The sequence below is a fragment of the Cyprinodon variegatus genome, unplaced genomic scaffold (genome assembly GCF_000732505.1).
Source record: "Cyprinodon variegatus isolate N-32 unplaced genomic scaffold, C_variegatus-1.0 Scaffold26, whole genome shotgun sequence".
Lineage (NCBI taxonomy): Eukaryota > Metazoa > Chordata > Actinopteri > Cyprinodontiformes > Cyprinodontidae > Cyprinodon > Cyprinodon variegatus.
In genome coordinates, this window is record NW_015150479.1 from 1,141,733 (window position 1) to 1,165,110 (window position 23,378).

General features: G+C 36.5%; 1 protein-coding gene across 3 annotated transcripts in view; it reads left to right on the top strand.

The window, feature by feature from the left end:
* The window catches only part of pde4d (phosphodiesterase 4D), a 274,671-nt gene that overhangs the window by 63,014 nt on the left and 188,279 nt on the right, over positions 1–23,378 (top strand). The window contains exon 1 of one of the 3 annotated variants that reach the window (XM_015395938.1): positions 13,932–14,233. The exons of the other annotated variants lie outside the window; for them this stretch is intronic. Within the exon in view, the coding sequence (XP_015251424.1) occupies positions 13,932–14,233 (302 nt within the window). Of the gene's footprint in view, positions 1–13,931; positions 14,234–23,378 lie in introns of those variants that run through there. 3 annotated transcript variants of the gene reach the window in all.

A 23,378-nucleotide genomic window follows, 5' to 3' on the forward strand; every position in this document is an offset into this window, starting at 1 on the left:
GGAGAAAAATTCTGTCTTAATTACCGGTGGTTAACCCTCCTGTTATGTTCATTTGTTAGGAACAGCCGTGCTGTTCCTGGGTCAGTTTGACCCGGTGCATGTTTAATTATCCAAAAGATGTCTTAAAACAAAAAAAATCCTAACAAGCATTGTTAATATTTCATTACTAACTCCATTACTAACTATTCTATCAATATTTAGTGCAATGGTGTTCCTTACCTCTAACAGGTAATGATCCAATTATGATAAATCACTCGTTTTTCGAAAAAAAAGGTGCATGTTCAAACTTTTTTTAATGTTTCACCACTTTATTACTTTTGAAAGACCAACATATAAAACACACTAGTTTTACACAACATTGAAACTTAACATTTAAATTTTGTTTTACATACATGCACTGTTTGTGCACCGGAAATAAACAAAATTGCAATACAACAATACAACAAACAAGCAATTGCAATATGAACAAGGTGTATGTGCGTGTGTGTCTGTCTGTCTGTACATCTAGACAGCACACGAGTGACATGTCATCACACTGTGCTTTGTGCAAGTGAATTTTGCACATTTTGCGCATGTCATGCTTGTCTTGACATAACACCTCTTCCTCTTTCTTTTCCCCTCAGCAGCAACCTATAAACAAGAGGACCATGATTACTTTACTATGGTGTCTTTTTGCTGATCCCAAAACACACACAACTCACCCTCATACACTTATACACACACAACCACACACACACACACACACCCACTTACTTATTTACTTACGTACCTCACGCATTGGTGTTCTTGATGCAGTCCTCTCCTGGATCTCCCTCACCGTGGCTGCAGCAGCTAGGGTCGTTGGCAGGTGCTGCCTCCGTTGGATGTGTGGTGTCACAAGCGCCTTCCCCAGCTCCTCGAGAAAGATGCGCCTCTTGTACAGCTTTTACACATTCCAGTCATGAAATATCTCCGTCCAAATGATAAGTGCATTGTAGGCTGATACATGGATCGTGTTATAAAAGATGACCAATGGCCAGCTCGCAGTCATCCGTTTGGTGCTGTAGGACCCTGTCACTTTGTCTAAATTGTCTACCCCCCCTTTGGTGCCATGTCGAGCACGACCCTTGTGCCCTGATTCTTCACTGGGGCTCCTCCAACCGGCTTTCCAGTGTAAACCTGCATGTTCAATGCATAGCTGGTGTTTGCATCACATGCTGTCCAGATTTTTATTCCATATTTAGCTGGTTTGGAAGGCATGTATTGCCTAAATGGGCAGCGACCTCTAAATGTCACCAGCCTTTCATCTAATGTGACATTAGGGCCTGGGTTATAGAGTAGTGGAAGTTGCTCTACCCACTTGTCCCACACTGTCCTAATAGCTGCCAGCTTATATCTCTCTCATCTACCAGCCCTTGTCTCTTGATTATCAAAGGTGTCTGTTGTGTGTATGTGTGTGTGAGATTGGGGTAAAACATGTCTCACAGTTGCAAAGAAAGAAATAGTCTGACATTGCTGACACCCTTTTACCTCCAGTTTGACTGCTGGGTCAAATTGACCCGAACAGTATCTATGTGATATAAACACGCAGGGGGTGGTTGCAAATATGTGAGATGAACCATTTTCATATTATATGTCAATTACACTATTTAAGGCAAGCAGAAGAAGTTTCATACTGAAAAAATACTTTTAACTATTTTTCCTAGATCTTCAAACTTTAAAACGGGTCAATTTGACCCGTAACATAACAGGAGGGTTAAGAAGTACTGAAAATATATTGTTTCAGGGTGGTTGACTTCAAAAATGAAGGGCTAACTTTATATTTCTGTTTGTAAAATCATATGCAACACTACTCTACCAGGTGTTTATCTTTTGCATGAAAATCCAATCAGAAGTTTCTGAAGTTGGCAGGTGTAACATCGAAAATAATTTCAAGATTTACATCACCCCCTTTGAAATAATACAAAAAAAAATACACCACAGATTAATTATTTACGTTCTTTTAAAGAGTATGACAAGACTTTTAGCTTAAGAATCACATGCTCTTATGATCTTATGTTAAGATCCTGGCATGATGGATTGTCTCACATCATTCTGCCCTGCTTGGCAAAAAAGTAATCAGTTGTATGCCAAGATCTCCGAGACAGAAGTGCAAACACAACTTCACAAGTTCTGTTCAGGGAGAGAAAGACAAGCATTGTTGTCAAAGATAATGACTTTCCTATGTATAGAACACAACATTTCAATCAGTAACAGCTCCCTCAGAAGAAAAACATGCCTTTAGAGCGGTAAGTATCCGTCTCTAAGTTACTGCTTTTTGGGAGAGAAGAACACCACCCTATGGGATGATAAACACTTATCGACAGATGACTTGAGAAAAAGAAATTTAGGTGAAAACATCGTTTATCGCTGATTTCAGTGTTGTTGCTTAGTGCAGTTTGCTGCATAAAATGTTATTGTCTGTTACTGAAATTTCAGATATTATCAACCCACTATGGACACACTGATGCTGGCATGCAATCGAAAATAAAACAGTCCAGGCATTTTCAATTTGACTTAAATTCAAATTGTTTCATTCAGTGTTTTAGGTCCTTTGCTGTATGTTAAGAATACCCATTTTTGACTACGGTTGCCAGGGGTTGCAAATGTGATGTGAATTGCCAAGAAATGACAAGTACTGCAAACACAGAATGCAAACACACAAAACAAATGCAAATGAAAAATGCTGCAAAGTTGAAATTCTGCAAGCACAGAAAATAGAGAACAGCATAGGAAAAACATGGTAAAAAAAACACAGAACCTGTTCAGAACACATAAATTATTCTAACACACAATAACATGCAAATGCAAAATTCTGCAAGTAACAAAAACTACAAGTTAAAGAAAGCTAAAAAAAAAAAAAATAGCTCAGAAAAAAGAAAGTGCTCCAGATCATTAGAAGATGGTGAGACCAGAATAAAGACATAATCAAAGATTAATGTCTAAAGATCAGACCCTTAGAAAAACAATAAACTGGATGACCACCCAGAGGAACTTTGGAAAAATGGAATTAGAGGTAAGTTCTTATTTTAATCTTTTCAATCTCTTAGGGCCTGATGTGTTTTAAAACGCATGCAAAGCAGTTTAGTTTGTTCAAGCATAACACATCTTTGAGGAATGTGCAAAATAGCAGACAGAGTGTGAAAAACAATTTTTTTGCGTTTGTGCATTCATCAATAGGCAGATCATATTCTAATTACAAAGCTTCACAAGTTCATGGGTGGCGGATATGCAACTGTAAAAATCTACAACATGCAAAGTGAGATTCCAGTTTTGAAACTCATGTTTTTGTGTCTTTTTAGTAGGTTTTAAAAGTGAAGTGGAAACTGAAACTAAAATATATTTGCAAATGTAAAGATATTTACAAAATCATAGTTCAATAAAGAAAAACAAATTAACACAGGCCAGTAGAAATAAATGAAGCAGGATGGAAGACAATCTTTATACATTTAAACCAAAGGAAAAAATAACTACTTTTAAATATCTTGGTGTTTTCATGAAAAAAAAAATTAGTTTTAGCAACAGACAAAGACAGGTTTCTCTTGTTTAATTATGTTTCTTTTTTTGTAATTATTTGTCTATATCTATTTTTTTTAGATAATATTTATCATTTTTATCTCCAACTACATGGCTAAGAACCTCATCTTTCTTTTACAACCACTATTAACTGCCTGTTCTCATTTAAAGGGAGCAGAACCAAATCTGTTTGTATGTCTCAACTTTTATACAGCAATCTTTTTAGATCACCGCAACACGCAGAGTTATTGCACGTACTAAAAACTATATATTATTTGTAATCTTTGAAGATCAAGCCTTTAATCTCTGTGACCATCCCATTGATGTCATTACAAGAGGTGTGGTCCCAAATGAGTTAGTGATGGTGTCCTCCTAGTGGTTTGGAGCACTTCAGCTATGCAGTGCTATTTTGCCGTTGTTCTTAACTTGCATTTGTTTTTGCTACCTGCAGGAATTTCCTCCCTTGCATGTATTCTACATTTGCAGGAGATTTTATCTCTGTAATTCTTTGCTCTTTGCTTGCTCTATTTTCTGTGATTGCAGCATTTCTCTTTTGCAGTTTTTTCTTTGTATGCGTGTTATATTTTTTCATTTTAAAATGATTTAACCTACATTTGTCACCATCTTTACAACCTTCTCTCTAGTAATCTTGAGGCCTGTTCATGGGCTTATTGCTGTATTTTTTCTTTCATTCTGCTTCATACACTGAGAAACTTCATTTACTGATCTGTGGGCCACAAGGGAAGGCTGAATTCTAGTCTAGATGTAGGGGATAAATTATTATTTTACTTAATGAGATAAAATTCTATTCTAAATTGGATTTAATTTACATTCCAGAGTTGTTGTTTTTTTGTGTTGATATTCAATTTTGTTCGTTTCCTTGTTAGCAAACAAACCATCAGAATGAGCTCAAATATTTTTCCTCCATTTCCTTAGCATGAGATCCAAGTTTTATACATTTTTTGCACAAACTGAACTTACAGTAAATCAAAATAGCAACGTATATCTCAGCTAATTAAATCTTTTAGCTTGATCATGGAATGTTCCTATACTCGCAATAACGGTAATGTTTTAATATCCAACCAATCAGACGTGTGTTTATAAAATATTTTTCAGAATTAGTGCACAGATAAGCCAGGGATTTCAAAGGACTGCAGAATGGCTATTAAAAACGAATGCCCTGTAAAGGTAAATGATTAATATTAAATTAGAAGATGCAAAAGAAAAATATAATCGATAAAAAACCAAACTAACAAGTATACTTAGGGTGTGCAGAAGGAACTACCTTACAAAGATATAATATTGTATTGGGGTATTGTTAATATACTTTTGCTTCCCTCTAGCATTCCCTGAACTTTAATAGTTTTTCTTTTTAACTTTGTTTCTGTAGATAAGAAAAGAATGACATCATTTTTTTTTTCTCATTTTGATTAATTGTTAGACGAAAACGGATAAAAACATCTAAATATCTCAGCTCAGACTAGAGCTTTGTGACACTTCTAACAAGTTTTTACACAAAATATTTGTTTTTTATAAAAAATGAAAACATACCAGATGGTTTCAAATAAGAAAACTTGCCTCATAGTTACAAAAAAAACATAATGGAAAAATCAGAGCAATGACCTCCAAAAAATTGTAACTTAATACAACATGTCCAGCTGGACGGACTTTAAATCCTACAGAGTGCTACAGAAGATCCTGCCTGTCTGTCTGTAATTGTCTATAACAACCGTGGTTGTTTGTCCTGTCTGTTTCTCTGCTGACCTGTGATGTCTTGTCTGGCTTGTACTGTTCTGCTTACCTAAGGAACCCTGGAGATGGGCACCATTTTGAAAATTCTTTGGCAATACATCCTTCACAAATCTGATCCTGACATGTCTACACATTAAAACAATTTAAAAACCACATTAATGGCTTTTAGGGTAAAAACAAATAACTTAACACGACCTAAAGTAGCCCAGAAACGAATAGGGACTTCGTATACACTATTTAAATGACATCAGCATATAGACAGAAGCTTGAACTAATAAAATATTAACCATGATAATTCAAGGTTTTGTCTTGGTTCATATAGTCACAAGATGTTCCTTAAATGGAGTATTTTCCAATTAAATTGCACAAAAGCTTTTCATTCATATAATAAGGGTGGGCCTGTGAGCATTTGCTTAGAAACCTCCCTCATCACAATGTTAATGGATAACCCAAACAAGAGTTAGAATGATTTAATTAATTAATAGATTTATTGCAGAAAGTTTATGTTATGTAGGGAGTATAACAGAAAACATAACTCAAAACTGATTAACAGACTTAAAGAAACAACAGAAAACAATACTGTTTATGAAATATTTACAGGAAAGGGTAAACATGGTAATACTTCCTTATTCAAAATTGATGTTATTTCAACACTGTCTCATCAGCGCCCACTTATATAGGACTATAACACCAAGCGGAAGAAGAAAAAAAACAAGCTAAAACTTAATTCCATTTTTTAAAAGATACAAGCCTGTGTGTAATGAGGCAAAAAGAAGAGAATATGATGGTGGTGCAAAGATTGAGGATGTTGTTTTATTCAGGATTTTCTTTTTTATTGAATCCCCTCAAGCTAAAATATCTCAAACGTCTGATTTCAGAAGAACACAGATTCCTGGAAGTTGTGGACCGCCATTAAGTAATCTCAGCTCCTCTAAACATTAAAGAAAGCTTTTAGAAATGAAGCAAGACAGTATTTCACGTTTCCCGCATGAGCATTTTCAAAAGTCTCAACTCAGAGGCATGCCTGTCAAGTATGAAAATGGGTTTAATGCAGCTGTGATGGCACAGGGAATATGTGTAAGATTTAATTATAGTTAATATAAATTTTTTAGTAAATACATATTTTTATTTTAAAAAGCTGTTGTGGTACTACACCATTTTATTTCCATGTTGTTTTGATAAAGTATTTTTGAATTTGAATTAAACACTAATAATCTGTTTTTATTTGTTTTCCTGCCTTGTCATTTATGATTTGTTCCACAAAAGGGGGGGAAATACTTTTTTTTGTCTATAAATTGCAGCTATCTGAGGTGAGGCAACTAACTTGCATTTAAAAGCAAAATTTTGCATGAACTTGGGGCAATTTCAATAACATACTATTATGAACTCAAACTGTAATTCTGTATATTCAAAGATGTCTCCTAACAGAGGTTGTAAAAAAAAAAAAAGCTACCACTTGCTTCCAGCAAGAGCAAAATGACAGGAGCAAAAGAAAGAAAAGAGCTTGCTGCTCCAGCAGCTTCACAAAAACAATCAAACCACCAAGTGGAGATGCCAAAAATGATGAAACTTGTCATTTCATGAGAAGATCACCTAGTTTCTGCTATTTGGAAAATCAGACACCCTATTCTACTGAATTTGTGATGCACAAAATAATAACCATAACTTACTTTTATTACCTTTGTAAAGATCAGTCCACTGAGGCTTTTTTCATTTATTATTCATCTCTTAATGAATCAACAGGAGATTCAATCCATTTCTTTTACATTCTTCAGACATCCGTCACTAATTGATTTAGGGAGGCAGCTCAGAATGGGATTCCTCCTTGTAAAGTCATGTGATGCTTTTACTGTTAACAGATAAAACAGACTCAGGTTAGGAGTCTGTTTTGTCTGTTTATTTCTGCAAATGCTGCTGCAGTTTTTCTGTTTGTTTTTGTCTTTTTCAAGAAAAGGCTGCACTTAAACATGCTAAAATTATTTATTTTTGTTAAACCTACAGATTGAGTAAAACTGTTTAAAAAGTAAAGGAAATGGCAAAGCTTTGTGAATTCCACCTCAAATGCAGGACAGTGAAGATAGATCCTTCCTTCCTTCCTTCCTTCCTTCCTTCCTTCCTTCCTTCCTTCCTTCCTTCCTTCCTTCCNTTCCTTCCTTCCTTCCTTCCTTCCTTCCTTCCTTCCTTCCTTCCTTCCTTCCTTCCTTTTTTGTCTGTCTTTATACATGCGGCAGGCTGCCAGTCATACAACAAACTGTGCTTCTTTGCACAGGAACAGAGAGAATCATAAAAGGCAGAAGCAATTTTTAAAATTTGTCAGTAGTGAAGCAAAGTATCCTGGCTGTTTGATGGCCTAATAACATGCAAAGCATTGGTATTTAAATGTTCCCCATCTGGCTTCAGACAAGGTGACTCATCAAGCGTTTGAGGTCTAACAGATTTCTGTTCCTCACCTCTGTCACTTACTAATCCTAACATTAAATGTAGAAACATTGCAGAAAGAACATTAAAGCTAAAAAAACAGAAATGTGTTTGGCTTTGAACAAAATTTCTGCCTAAATGTTTAAAAAACTGTAGTTTTCTGTTCAAGTGCAACAAAGAACAGTTAGATAAATATCTGATATTTATTGATGGCACTTGGACATGTTGGAAAACAAAACCAGGAAGAGATTCAGTTTCTGTCTTGAGATTTGAGATCTCACAGCGCTGTGGAGGAAAATAGGCTTGGCAAAGAAAAGCATGATTCTGCAACTTGTTTTTCTGAAGTTATATATACCCAACAGTCTTTCGTATCAGAGTTAATAGTGCATTGGTGAAATCTAGATTCAGTTTGCCTGTGAAGTCAGTGGTCAAAGCTGTCTGTCAAATCTAAAATCCCCCATTGTCTTCTCATAAACATAACAGAATCCTCTCATTTACCCAGGGGAGGGTGATGGTCCTCTCTGTCTTGACTTTGATCCCGATGGCATGCTTCAAAAGGGCTCTGAATCTCACATAGTGCTACCTGCATAGTTGTGCTGGCCTCTGATATGCCAAATGAGAAGGAAAATACACCAGCAGCAAACTTCACATTTCCAGCTCTCTCTATGCTTTTATAATAGAGCAGGTGCAGCAAATAAGTTGTCACTTTCTGCTTGCTATTTGCCTTTATGCTGTTTAGGGTCTTTAGTAAAAAAAAAAAAAAAAAGTAGAATTTTTTAAGCTTATTCTAAATAACCATAAAACACAACAAAGTCTAGAAAAAAATTGACAGTAGATATCAATCTTATATTTCAGCTAGGGAGTTAATTTCATGATAAACCAGTTTTTCATTTTCCTCTCAATGCTAGATTGAAAAAGAAAATGATCTCAATGTTGGATGTCATGTAGATGCATGTCAGCTGCATCCATGAAAGTCTGCCACTTCTAATGAAGAAACAGTCAATACTGTAAAGATCACACACTGATAATGTAAAAAAAATAACGTTGGGTATTGGCTGTAGAAGCAGCTCATCTGACTGTCAGTGAACTTTGACATCATAATCAGAAACATGTAAGCTTTTGCTATAAGTGTTACAGAACACTTTTTGAGACATTGGTTGGATTAGAGTTTCCTTGATTTTCTTTTTCTCCAACTTTTTCTCAAATTCAAAGGCATAATGGATTTTTTTATACCTTTTTTTTTTTATTTTGAATAGCTGGATTAAATAATTTCAGTGAAAAAAAAGCTGCTGTCATGTCACATCCACTGCCTGTAATACAAAAGCACAGAAGGAACATGCCTTGCAAAAAATTTAAGCGTATTGATTATCTTTCCTTTGTTGTCTTTACAATTTCTTATATTATAAGAACAGACTTTCAATGAATTTTGATGTGATAAAATCCAGTGCAACCAAGTCTAACTGTTTTTTTATTTAAACTCAACATAAAGACACTATTTTTGTAATACCTCTGAGTATTTCTTAAATAGCATCGATGACAGAACACCATGCTTAAGTAACAAAGGAGAGGTTTAGATGAAAAGGGCATGTTTGAATGGCCTAGTCAAAGTCCAGATCTAAATCCAATCAAGAATCATTAAGCAACATTTTATATAGTCTGACTCAGCTTAAACTATATGGTTTAAAAAGGCCAGGGATATCAACATGGGATGTTTTTTTTTTTTAAAGATAAAAGTCATATATGTCTGTAACATACCCAATTCTTGAGCTACATCAAGGTTAAGAGTCTAAGGTGGCCAATTCATGTATATATAACAAGGTCTCATGCTCCGCTGAGTCCATCTTCTACAGTTTGAGCTTGATGATTCCCGGCATTGCGCTCCTAGTCAAGCTATCATACTAAAATAGTATAAATGCAATCTGACTGGTTTCAAATCCATATATATGGTCTACAGAAAGGCAAGTTTTTTTTTAAAAAGGGCACTATATCCTAACTGTATTTCATCCTTGGTTCCTCAATAAATCAGTAGAGAAAGGTGGAAATATAGGATTACAAGACAGCCTGGATATAGGCCATAAAATGCCTCATATTCAACGTCTAAAGGAGATTTGTTGGTGAAAACGTCAAGGGGTTACTGCCTGGCCACTTTTTTTCCTACTAAATTCAGAGCCTCAACACCGATTGGACTTCTCTGTATTTTGTTACAATATAATCATAATCTTTATTTTATTTGACATAATCTTTATTTTATTATCTTTTTTTTTTTTTATCAAAAGATTTTTACTTCTATTATACCAAGTATATGAGGTATGTCTATACTAGATATACACATCTAGATTTACACAATCAGACTGAATAGAGAGCATCCATGAACTGGATATTTTTTAGTCTTGACACAGATACTTAGTTGGGTTTAGGTCTTGACTTTCAGTCATTGAACACGTTAATATTCTTTCATATAAACAGCTCTGTTGTACCGAAGGCTATGTTCTGTTTATTTTTTTCTTTTAGAGAGACAACATTCATCCAAGCATTAAGTTCTATGCAACAGCTAAAAGGTCATCTTTTTGGCTTAACCCACTATTTGGCTCCATATAGCTTGTCATTTACGTGTTTTTTGTTGGGGAAAGTATAATGCAGTTTAATGTTTCCACCACTGTGTAACACTATGGGAATAGTATGTTAAGGGTGAACTCTGGTGATACTGTTGTAGCCTACTAAACATTGTGCATAAAGGTGAAAAAAATTACAATTCAGTCTCATGTGACCATACCAAACTCTGCTAGGTAGACGGCCACGCCTCATTCGGTTTCCATTTGTGCCATACTACTTCTGCTTTAGGATCATGGATTTAACAGTGCTCCCTCCATCTGATGCTTAAGGCCCCGCTTTTTTTTTTCTCTAGAGGTTTATCCCTGACCCTCACCTGTTTGGTGTGTTGTCCCTTGGTCCTCATAAGGATATTTGTTCCCCTTTTCAGCTGGTGATTCGTAAAACATTTTAAAAGCTGCACTAAATTTTTCCTTCAAAATCACAGTTTTGTGCTACTTAATGTCGATCTGTCTCATGAAAGCTCAATAGATGATACTGGTGTTTGTGTTTTTGGTGCATCCAAATATAGAAAGCTCAAGAGGTATGAATACTTTTGCAAGGCTCTGCATTTTTTGGTTCTCATCCATTTAAAGGGCCTGTTCTGCAGAAGGTTTGTGTGCATTAAAACAGGTGCAAAGGTGTTTTTATGCGCAAAGCTGATCTTCAAAGAAGGTGCATAGTGACTTAAATGTGCACTTCAGCAGTGTGTGCAAACCTATTATTTGCATGCTTGCCTTCATCAGTATGCAGATCATATTCTAATGATCAAACTGTCACTGTGGGAGGATATACAAATCTAAATACTTCAACTGCTGCTGTTTTCGTGTGTTTTTACTACATCTAAAAGTAAGGTATAAACTGACATGCAAAAATATCTGTGGTTATATTGCCAAAAAGGAGACATTGGTTTGTTGCCAGAGGATGTAGATATATATTCTGTGCCAATTTAAAAATTTTTGGACCATCAGAAATAACAATTGTAGGAAAAAAAAAAAAAAAAATAAGATTGAAGTTAATGATTACTTCAAGATTACAAAAACAATCATATTAGAGCCTGCAAAGGACATAGCACTTTGAGAACCAAACCACTTTGCATGTTTAAACATTTGTGCAGCCATCTTTGCAAGACACCTGTTTAATGGATGTACTAAAAAAATGTGCATGTGAAATTGTACCTCCTTTCATTTGGTGTCTTTGAAGATCAGACCCTAAATGTGTGATCTCAATGGGTTTTTTATCCCACTGAAACCACCAAATTGCATTATATTTCGCAATGTCTAAACATAACACAAAGTTTTGATGTGAAGAATAGTGCAAGATAATATATAAAACCTCTGCTGGCTCCACTGGCAGGCTCAAATCCCAGCAGAGCATCATGTGCTGGTGCAACAAATGATGCAATGGTGATAAACTGTAGATGAAACAGTGTATATATACATGGAAATGTCTGTGTTTGGAAAACTATGAATCAATTTGCATCATAGACAAGTATCAACAAATAGAAAATTAGAAAAGTATAAATTAAATGAAGTGCTTATGCAAAATTTTTGAAATGTATCTGATCCATATGCATGGCCATGAGCTGTAAAAGTCAAACCTAATTTTGAAGCAGTATTCATCTCCTAAAAAAGAAAATCTCATCTAGTTAATTGTATGTTTTTGGCAAGGAATTAGTTAAAGCTACGACTTTCACCAACATGCATTTAGACCCAGATGTGATCTATCTTCCCCCTGACACTAGTCCAATACGAGCTTTGTTTTCCCCTTCTTAATTAAAATTCATCAGCACTCAGTGTGGGGAATTGATCAGGTTCATTTAGCCATGTGGAATAAACCTAAGGTGGTGAATAAACATAATTTATATAGTAAAATATTTACACACAAATATTTTTTTCCGACTAGTGCCAATCACAATTATGTCTCTGAATGTTTACTAATCTGTGGAAATAAAACTTGCTGATGCGAATCCATTGAGCATAGCTGATAACCCTAGTGTGTGTAATGAGATCTGTATTGGAGCAGTCAGGTGAAATCACTAATTATTGACTGTACTATATTTACCTTGGGGACTACCCTTTTGCTTCATTCCAACAGCCAAATAAAACATAAACAAAGGGGATGTGCTTAACTTTACAGACAATCAGAAAAATTACAGTTGACATTTGAAAAAAAATCAGTAAACACATTTGGAAGTCATTTATTTAGATATGATATTCTGCCCTGGAAACAATGATGTAAGTAATGTGTACACAGATTTAATCACTGAATTATTCATTTTTTGGGGGTGATCTCACAGCGATAGCAAGTTTGACTTAACAAATATACACATATATAAATTGAAATGGCTTTTTAAAAAGGTGAAAAAGAAGATTTTTATGTTTGCGTAGTGAATCCTCTGGTTGCTAGTCTGTAAAAACCATATGGTAGCAGTTGGTGTACTAGTATAGCTGCAAACATCCAGAAAAAAAAATCAAACAATGAGCTATATTTAAGATAACTTTAAAATATTTTAGAGAAAAATCCTAACAGCTAGTTTAAAAACATGAAGTCCACCTGCATGCCACACTTGTGTCCTTTCATTGTGCTCGCTGCCACCATTAAACGTACCTGCCACTTCTATTATCCCTCACCTTGTTGCTGGAGGATTACATTTTGTGCTGCAAGAACATATGGGATTGCATAGCCAGCACCGTGAGCTTCCAGAGTAATGGGCTAGAGCTGCACCATGTGTGTAAGGGGAAGGGGAGAGGAAGGAAAAACAAGTCCCACTTTGCTCAGAAATGAATGGCAAGCTGCAAAGGAGGAGAGGTTTATGGACGTGATGCGGGCTCTCCTGTGTAACCTGCAGGGATGGACACATCTAATGCATTAATTATTTAGTCCATTTTGTTTTCTTATTTTTTTTTATCTTACCTTTATTATGTTAAACAAAAACAAAAACAAGCTCAGCTTTTGCTTTGTATCCAAGTTGTGAACACCCCAAACATTGCTTGCTTTGGATGAAACCTGTGCGTCCTGGAACCACCTGACTCCATACCCACTCCTATTCTGCTCTCAAGGAAGATTTTAGGGGAGGTGCCTTGGGCTGGGTCGCTCATGTTTAATGTATTTTCCTGTTGCCTATATATCACTGGCAGCTCGTTCCTACAAACAGTGGAAAAGAAGGAACAATGGTGGCACGTCCGGGTGGCTGCTCTCCCAGAAGTTTTACACGTTGCAGGGGGAAACCAACCTGTCCTGCACTGAACATTTGCCGCATCAACACTTGCACTTTGCAGAAATGCAAGGGCAAAGCGGGGAGCTTATGGACAGCCTGCTCAGCTCTGTAACCTCACTCAGGGACACTTCTCCCTGTCCAAACTGCAGTTACAGATCTCTGCCTCGTAATGCGTAAATGGATTTAATTTGGACTTTTTCAGTTCCCTTTGCGCGTGGTGCACGGGATAAAGTAGATGGAGTTAAACTTACAAACAAACTGCACGTAAAACCGAGGAACACAGGCTTTATGTTTTATTTTGTTGCTTGTATTACTTTGAATAAAAAGAAAACACATCTCTCACATGACTTCTGCAGATTTCATTTTTTTTAAACCAGTGTCTTTTTAATTATAAACCCAAAGCAGCAATTAAGGGAGGATGGAACCTGCTTGTGGGACAGTGGGGACAGTGGCTCCTTTGGTAGCCGCCGGCGGAGCAGGCGTGACTGCAAAGGCGCCCAAACATCTGTGGAGGCAGCAGAACCAGGCGTCGCTCTCTCCGCTCTGCCACGCGCTGGTAGTGCGCAAGAACGACCGCGTGAGACAAAGAGGCTTTTCGGACACCGAGCGGTACCTCAGCGCGAGGAACATGGACCGGACTTACGCGGTGGACACCGGGCACCGACCCGGGCTGAAGAAATCCAGGATGTCGTGGCCGTCGTCCTTTCAAGGTCTTCGACGGTAAGGAGAAAAAAACAACAACAAAAAAATAGGAAACAGCTCTTCCGGAGCTGGTGAGCTGTAACGATGGGCGTTGTGGTCCTAAAATGATGCGCTTTTATTTCATCTCAACTTTTTTTTTTTTTTTTTTACAAGATTAGGTTAGTCTTCTCTTTTTTTTTTCTTGCACAGGATAGTTTTACTCTACTTTTTTTTAAATACAAGGGAACATATTTACAAAGCATTGGTAAAGACGCAGGGACAAAGGTTAAACAAGTAAATGTCACATGCAATGCAGTCAATACCTAAAAGACTAATGAAAGGAAATGTTTTACAGCGTTATATGTGTTTTTTGTTTGTTTGTTTTTTGTTATTATAACCAAACATTAAAATCATTTAAGCAACGAAGCTTCAAATGATTCCAGCTTGCTGTTTGATTTAGGTCAGCCAAGACGTGTCAGCCTCAGGAGGGATGGGGGTTATAGCAAGAACAACATAACTAACTAATTCAATTGCAATAATTTGTGTAGGTATATATACATTTCTTTTGCTTTATAAATTACCAGTCTTGCAGAAGTGCATCTTTATAAAAAATGCACCAATACCATTATCCCATACATATTTTTTTCATTATCTAAGCCACTTATTTGAATTTTGGCTAAGCAAGATTCTTAATGACTGCAAGATGCAACAGAGTATTAAATGTGCTTCCTTCAAAAACATACTTTTGAATGTAATATCACCCTTTTCTGCTCTACATACCATAAAGAAAAAACATAAAGAAGCAAGAATGAATCAAACCTAAAAAAAAAAATACTTACATCTTAGCCCCTTAAATGGATCAGTGAACTCCACTGCACCTTTTGTGAGTGAAATTTAATGAGATAAAAGGGATAGATATGCACAATGGTTTTTGTTGATAATTAAGGTCTGACCTGCAGATTATTTTTTTTCCTCAGGACTTAAAAAATAGAAAGGAAACATTAGAATTTAAAGTGGTAAATAACGGAATTCCACTGTTTTTATTGCCAGTGCTCTTCTGAAAACATGCAAGCTACATAGCTCCTTGTGCGTGGAATTTTTAAAAAAAGTAACTGGAAGTTGACTGAGTTTTTATCTTTAAATGCTTTTAACTTGAAAGTGAAAGAAATTGAAGCAGCCTCAATGATCTGTAACTGTTTTAGTTGATATGTTTTTTAATGTACCTGTCATTTCATTGAATGTAGCTCTGTTTCTTGTATAACTTTGCTGCCTCTTGGCCAGGACTCCCTTGAAAAACAAGTTTTTAAAATATTTTTTTCCTGGTTAAGTAAAGGTTGAATAATAATAATAATAATAATAATAATAATAATAATAAAAAAATCTGTGGTTTTAAGATCAGAAAATAAAGTTGCTGCTATTCTTGGGTCACCATGACAAAAATCAGTATTTTCTGACCCTTTAATGTATCAGAGCTAGAAAGTCTCCCCAATTTTCAGTCCAGCAATCCATGAACCAAAAACACTTTGTACCAACCAATGACTTTTTTATCCTTTGATAATAGCCCACAAACAAGTTATTTTTCCTACCACTTTCCATTGAAAGAGCAAGAAGCACTTATATTTTCCAAAAAAACTGGTGGGCGAGATCTCAAAGAAAAGTAGAAATTTGTTTCAGCCAAAATAATCTTAACATACCCTTGGGTTCTAGTTTGGATAGATTTAATAAGAAGGGGGAACATAAATTGGATTCGATTCTCAAGGAGAATTTAGACCATTATTTTCTTTGACTAAAGCACACTCATTGCTTTTTTCCTCTGCAGCAGCTGGAGTGACTGTTTGTCTTGGAACATAAAAAATTTAAGAAAAAAGCTTAGACACATTATGTCAGTTTTTACTGAAAAATGTCTTTTTAGTAGAACCTTTATGACTAAAACATTGTTTGATGAGCAGACTGACATCTAAGGTGTTCAGCGCGGATGCATCTATAAGCCTGCAGTTTATTTTCCTGGATTTGCTTTGGGTTGGAAGTTCCAACACTGTTCAGGGGATGTGATGTCAAGCGCATCCGTTTTAAATGGGTACAACTTAGCAAACAAATTAAATGTTTTATTTAAGATGGATTCTGTGGATATTCAGAAGCGACCAGCATCCAGTTCTACTCAGACACCAATGGTAACTCCATTAAAGGTGAAAAAAGTAAAAAAAAAACAAAAAAAAACATAACCTTAGATCTGTGCTTCAAGAACGAGCCGAAGATTCCTGCAGTTCTGTGTTTTGTCCACAAGTGGCAGTATCAATAGAAACTCTGCAATTCCTATTTGAATCTTCATATATCTGTCCCATTCTGACACCTGTTTGGGTAGTAATGCTGAAAGAGAAGGTCTCAGAGAATAATATTACTTAATTTTAAACAAAAGTTATTCCTTTGACTGACATCATTCACCATAAAGAGAGGTGTTATTGGTTCTTTAATTGTGCATTCACCTCAAAGGGCAAACTGATTATATTTGATGATATATCAGGAGAGCACACCTAGTACCCATGCTGGGTCTTCACTTGCTGTTACAACTGTTATAGTGAGACTGGCTGCATGTAAGGGTGGACACAAAAGACAGCCAGGGTGTGTGGGGAAATTTTTCTGCTCTAATTACTCACTTGTTCTCGGAAAGACGGAAGAGTAGGAGAGAGAGAAGGGAGAGAAAAAAAAAGACCAAATGTAATGAAATCTGAGAAGGTCACCCCAAGCTGATTAGCTTAAGTGAACACTGCTGATGGTAGTTTGTGTAGGATGGTTCACCGTTCCTTCTATAAATGCAGGTATGGGTGAGTGATGGTCGCCTGCAGGTGCAGTCGCCTCGCAAGTCAGCTATAGGAAGCATGTCGCTGGTTCTCTTGCTGTCAGATTGAACATTTGCTGTCACAGAGGCAGAACGGTCACCAAGAGAGCGGTTGCCCAGGACATAGAGAGGAAGGACAAGTTGGTGTGTTTTAGTAAAGAAAAAAAACCCACCCATGTCATCTTAAAATTGATTCGCCTATTTATAAAATAAGGATACCAATGCAGACCAGCTGCACTGTGGACCATTCAAACAACATTCACATTTGCTTCAGGAGGTAAATTAGGCTACAATTGGATTAACCCAAGCAAATCAAATTTCACACAGGAGGCTAATTGCATAACAGCCACATAGCTATCCTGCACATATACTAACACCAGGCTAAATCCAAACCTTAGGTCTTGTGTAACACATCTGTTTTTTTTTCTTTCAAAATAGGCATGTGAATAGTTGTTAGTTTATGATCATCATATAGGTATTTTTCTTTCATTAACTGTAGTTTTTCAGAGTTTTCATTTCGAGCTGTTAAAGACTAATCTTTAAACGGTGTATGAAGATTAAATCAAAACAGCTACAGGAAGAAACTACTTTTTCTGGATTCTTACAAAAGGTTATTTCAAGATGTAATCCCATTGTTACCTTGCTAGTATCTGTTAAAAAAAAAACCCATTTTCTTCAGACCTGAAATAAACTTTGCTTTACCAAATACACGTTTAAGAACCTGTTCTCGTTTAACATGACTTGGCAAAAATGCCTTATGAGAAAAAAGGGCAAAGCATACAAATACTAGAAACTTAAAGACATAAGGAAGCAACATGGACCAATCATAACGTCATGAGAAGAGAATCAAGCTAAAAAAAAAAAATATTTTTTTAGCATTAACAGAAAAGATGGATGTTTGTGACATACAGTCAGTACAGCGTATGAGCTGCAGGACAATGTGGTTGCATGTAGAATCATCTGAATGGAGCCTCTGAAATGAAGAATCATTAGGGCAGGAAAAGATTTTCCAGTCTGTTATTGTTTAGTTTTTCTGTTTGTGTAAATTGTCTCATTTTTCTGCACTTACCTGATAACAGCAGCAGCCTGTGTGATCTTCCTCATTTATAGCCAAACTGTTTCAATGTTTTACATGTTGGATGGTTAGAGGTGGTGTTTTGCATACTTGGATTGGGGGTGGGAGAGCGGTGGGGTTGGTGGTTTTAGAGGAGGGAATATTTGTGGTATCACCTCCATCTAAAATCAGCCTGCTTGTTTTGATACAAAATTCAAGAGGCTATAATTAAAACTCACTAGATAAAGTCTCTTTTGAAGGCTTCTTTCTGTAAACTGTGGAGAAAGTTAAGGATGATTGTTTTCAAAAGATCAGATCAGACCGTCTGGCACCAAAAACCATATCAAAGGGCCACTTAAATCCCTTTTCTTTCCCTTTCTGATGCTTAGTCTGACCTTCAGCCAGATATGTTCACCTTGTGTTAAATAAAAAAAAAACCTTAACCTGTCACTGGACAAGCTTTCCTCTCAAAATTAAATAATGAGTGTAAACATTATAATGAAAAACAAAATAAATTTAAATTTTGCGTTAAACAACAGAAGTTTCCCTTGCAGCATTAAAAGAAAAAGTTGTGTGTGCTTTCGCTGCAGTCTTTTAGCTTTTCGTTACTCCTAAGCCGAGACAGGGCCGTTGTTTGATGCATGCGTTGTTTACGTTGAAACCCAGCTTCTGACCGACTGCTTGAATTAAAAAGACAGCAGAAGGTCGTGTATGTTCACGTGCAAAACTCTGTAATCCAGTTGTAGCTTCAAGTCATCATAACAAGGCATGAACACTGATTATAGCTGGCAAATCCAAACAAGTTTTGAGGCTACATCCTGGTAGAAAGCTAATGAGGATTGCCAGCTACTTGCTTAACAGATGCTGTTGATGTTTGTCTAACCTATAGGGAGAGGCAGTTCATTTTTGCCTGAAAGCTGCTGGTGTTGTTGCTGTTGAAGGAGCTGGTGTGGTGAAAAGTTTGGCAGCCCTTAGGTCAAAGTACACACATATCACCACTGAGGTTTGGGCCAGAGTTCTCCTCCAGACTTGCTCTGAGTCCTAGAATTGAAATCTGGAGCAATATTTGACGAGGAGGAGGCATCTCCTCCAATTCTCTCCTACTTCTCTGCTCCTGCCAAGGGAAAGCTGCAGGAGGGGAGAGGAGGGTCATTATATGTGGTATGTCAGTGAGGCGGAAGATCATGGTTTCTTTTCTTTATATCCAGTCAAAACTAAGGGATGGGGTGATTCAGTGGGTGGGGAGACTTAAAAAACAAAAATGTTGTATTTGAAGTCTTTTTTAATGGAAATTTTTTACCCCTTTACATTTTCCAAGACTGAGATGCTGCTGCCCTCTGAGTCTGCTCTGCATTTAACAGTTTGTGAAATGTATTTCTTTTTTTCACTTTAGCCAGTCCTCCTACTCTGAATGACATTTGCAGAGTGAGGCTTTTACCCAGTATGAAGAATAACCCCTGGCTATGTCATTAGATCCCTAGGGTGTTCATGAGCGAGGCAGGAACTGCTATTGGGTACGTAGCTATAAATATCTGTAGTCACTGCCTTAATCACAGACGTAGCGGACAGACTCCTGCAGCACAGTACAGATATATAGTATGTTGGCACTTCTAGGAGTAAAGCAAGTTCATGAGGTCTAATCAACACTTTGAGGTCATAAACTTTCCATTATTGAGATCATCAACCATCATGCAGCTTGGGTAATGAGCTGTGGGCTTATCTTACTTCAAAATGTTTATGGAGAGCTGAAGAATTTAATGCTAGATACTGTGGTGTTGTATTTGTGCTTCTCGTACAATCTGTTAAACAGTGCTTAATAACTATGGAAGATGCTGTAGTCAGTTTTTCTACTGAAATTTCTTGAGAATTTCAGTTCCTAGATGATAATAAATAAGGCTTGATATTAAATAATACTTATGTATAATATATTATACATTTATACATTTCTGTCACTAAATCCTTGTAATTATTACACACTGGAGCTATAACAAATCAATTTCACTCCATACTTGTTATTCAATGCCAAAAAACATTATTTAGAGCTGCAAGCTGATGGTGCAGAATAAATGCATATAAAATTGGGGGATTAACTCTCCCTTTTTCTTATTCTTTGTCCATGCACTTCCGCCATCATTCAGTTTACTTCTTACTGATTCCTTTATATTTTTATAAGTAGCAATTTATCAGACAAACAATCCGGAGCCTGAAACTCAGTGTTCACAGATTGCAACGTCAATTTAACGGCATTAAAAAAGTGTTATCAACAAAATGTCTTTGTCACCGTCATCATTGACAAAAACAACACAGGTTTAGAGATACAGAGTATAGTTTTAATTTGTTTTTCAAGAGATATTCCGCCCTCCTTACTCAATTAGGTTTACATTTTGTGATGTTAATCTTGGTGTACTGTATATTAGACTGGTTAGACTGATCACCCATGTGATGCATCCAGAGTAACTGGAAGCTGAAATTCTTCCTTGGTATTAATTTTGGTCAGTTCTTATACTTCTTGTTCTTGAACATGAAGTCACATCTGTCTTTTTGGACACAGTTGTCCATTTCTGTTCATTTAACTCTGGGACCTACCTTATTTTCAGCTTTAGAATACCAACTATCATGAGAAAACTTTAATTTAATTTATTATTTAGTTTCTATCAAGATACAATGAACATAAAAACCAAAAACTATTAATATTATGTTGTATCTCCTCAATATTAAAATAATCTCTAACCCAGTGGCGTCTGCTGCTCTCTGAAACGGGGGACACTCAATGGTGTTAATTAAATCCAATCATCACATTGCATTAACAAATGTTGAAACATAAAACATATAGTTGCTCCGGGGAAAAATAGCTGTTGTGAAGCGCTCTGAAATAATAAACTCCAGAAACCACTGCAAGAGTTCACGACAAGATAATGTTTTGTCCTCCTTGCTGTCTGGCCACTGTAAGTCAAAATCCTCATGTATGTTTGCCAGTCAGCATTGAGCAGCCAGCTTCATGACCCGCCCCCCTGTCTCCATAGACCCTAAGAGGTGTAGCCTCGCTGGAGGTGATGTATTTTGGTGTGTTATCCAATCAGGGCTGTACTTTATAGCTGCTTACCTCAATAGACCGAGGCTGAAACCTTTACAGTGTTTTCTCATAGAGGCTGACAGGCAGCATCCTGCTGCTGCAGAGTAAGGGGAGATTTTGTCTGAGAGTGGAACAAACAGCTGATTAATCCACAACATACTCATGAAATCAGGAACATAATGTTAAATTAAGTAAAGATGCTTGATAAGGTCCAGCAGATGCTGGATCAATACTTTGAAGGACCATCTTTCAGTGCAGTTACTGCTGGAAGTCCTTTGGGGTCTGCATCTACCAGCTTTTCACCTAATAAGGCTGTTTTTTTTTTAACCCTAACCTCATGAGATGGGATGGATCGTGTCTGTAAACATCAATTTTCAAGTATCCTCATTGATTGTCAATAAGATTTACTGTAGGTCTAAATAAATTGGACACATGGATTTACTCTGACTAAACTCTTAAACTCAGCCCATGCTTTAAGTCCAATGTTACATTTGACCCTGTCATGTATATTTGGGAGGTTTTCTTCCAGTATTGTTTTAGTGTTTAGCTTCATAAACTGTAATTTAACTCTGAGCAGCCTCCCATTCCCAGCTAAGCACAAAGCATCCCTACCAAGACACTACCACCATCAACAGTAATGGTGGAATCAGTAGTGGCCATTCAGAGAGACACGTTCCAGTCCGCACATAAACCCCCCAAAAACACAAATTTTGCTCTCATCTGACCTGATTGCATTTAGGAAACTACAAAGGTGACTTATTGTGTGTTTCTTTTTAAAGCAGTTAAACAGTTTTGTTTTATGTAAAGACCTGATTTTGTGAAAAGCACAACATATAGTTTTCCAACAGACTCTCCACCTGAGCTGTGAATCTCTGCAGCTCCTTCAAAGTTCCTGCCTTGATTGCTTATTTTAATAATACTCTTCTTGTCTAATGCATTAGGTGGATGCCGATGTTCTGGTAGGATTGTAGTTGCACTATACTCTTTCAATTTGTAGAAGATGATCAGTGCCCTGTGATATTTTTAAAGCTTGGGATGTTGTTCTACAAACTGACTTTGCTTTAAACTTCTCCAAAGCTTTATCCCTGACCTGCATTGCATGGTTTTTCTGGTGTTGTTTGTTTAGTAATGCTCTCTTAAAAACCTCTGAAACTTTCCCAGAGCAACTTGACTCATGCTGTGAATAATAAACACAGTTGAGCTCTACTGACTATTTAGTTGACTGGATTTGATTTGGGAGTGTTAAAATATCTGGGGCCAGATACTATTAAAAGCCTTTTGCATTTTACAGTTACTGTTTACTACTTTTTGCTAGTCTGCCGCATAAAAAACACCATTGAAACATGTTAAAAGATTGCTGTTTTTCTACTTTTACACATGGATCCCAATTGAATTGCAGCACAGCCTCAATGAATTTCAATAAACATTGTTTTTTTTTCTACCAGTAGTGTAATTCTAATAGCTTTATTCTTGTCAGGACTGAACATGTAATTCATAAAAGGATGAAACGACAGTGGAGGTACACGGAGCATAGAAAATACAAGATGACAAGATAAACATTTGCTGCTTAGATAAATTGTGCAAAAGCAAATCAAGTGTTTTCCTTAAGTTGCTAAAAAAAAAGGAAAATGTTAGTAGATAATAGAAATCTAAAACTGATATGATATGAAGCTTCTAATAACTATCAAAGAATTTCCACAATTAATCGTTCTCTAATTACCTTTTACAAAAATGTTAGCGTTTAAAAACTCCAGTAGGTGTTGCCAGTCTTTTATTTTAAACCCCTCTACTCAATAAGCTCTGCAACGCCTTTCTCCCCATGAGAGCTATGCTCACTCACATGCATACACCTGTCTTTTGGTCGGTCGTTTTTTTGGTCTTGCATGCCTTTGTCCAAAGATAATATGTCAAAATGTCTTTAACAAGTCTTGTCATTATTTTGGTCTCTGAAAGGTATGTAATACTTCTTTAAAATCCAATCAATTTTAGGGGCGATGAGTTCCTCATAGAAAAAGATGAAAGTGTAGACGACCAAATAGGGATTTCTTTATGAGAATATGTCAGCATTCCTTGCAGTCATCACTTCCTCTCGGATATTGTGAAAACCCAGTCTAATACAAACACTGAGTGTCATCGAACACTTAAGTCTGTGGGAGACATTGTTACTGGTCCTCTTGTGAAATGTGTTTAACCTAAAAGCTGCACTCCAGCTTGTGCATGA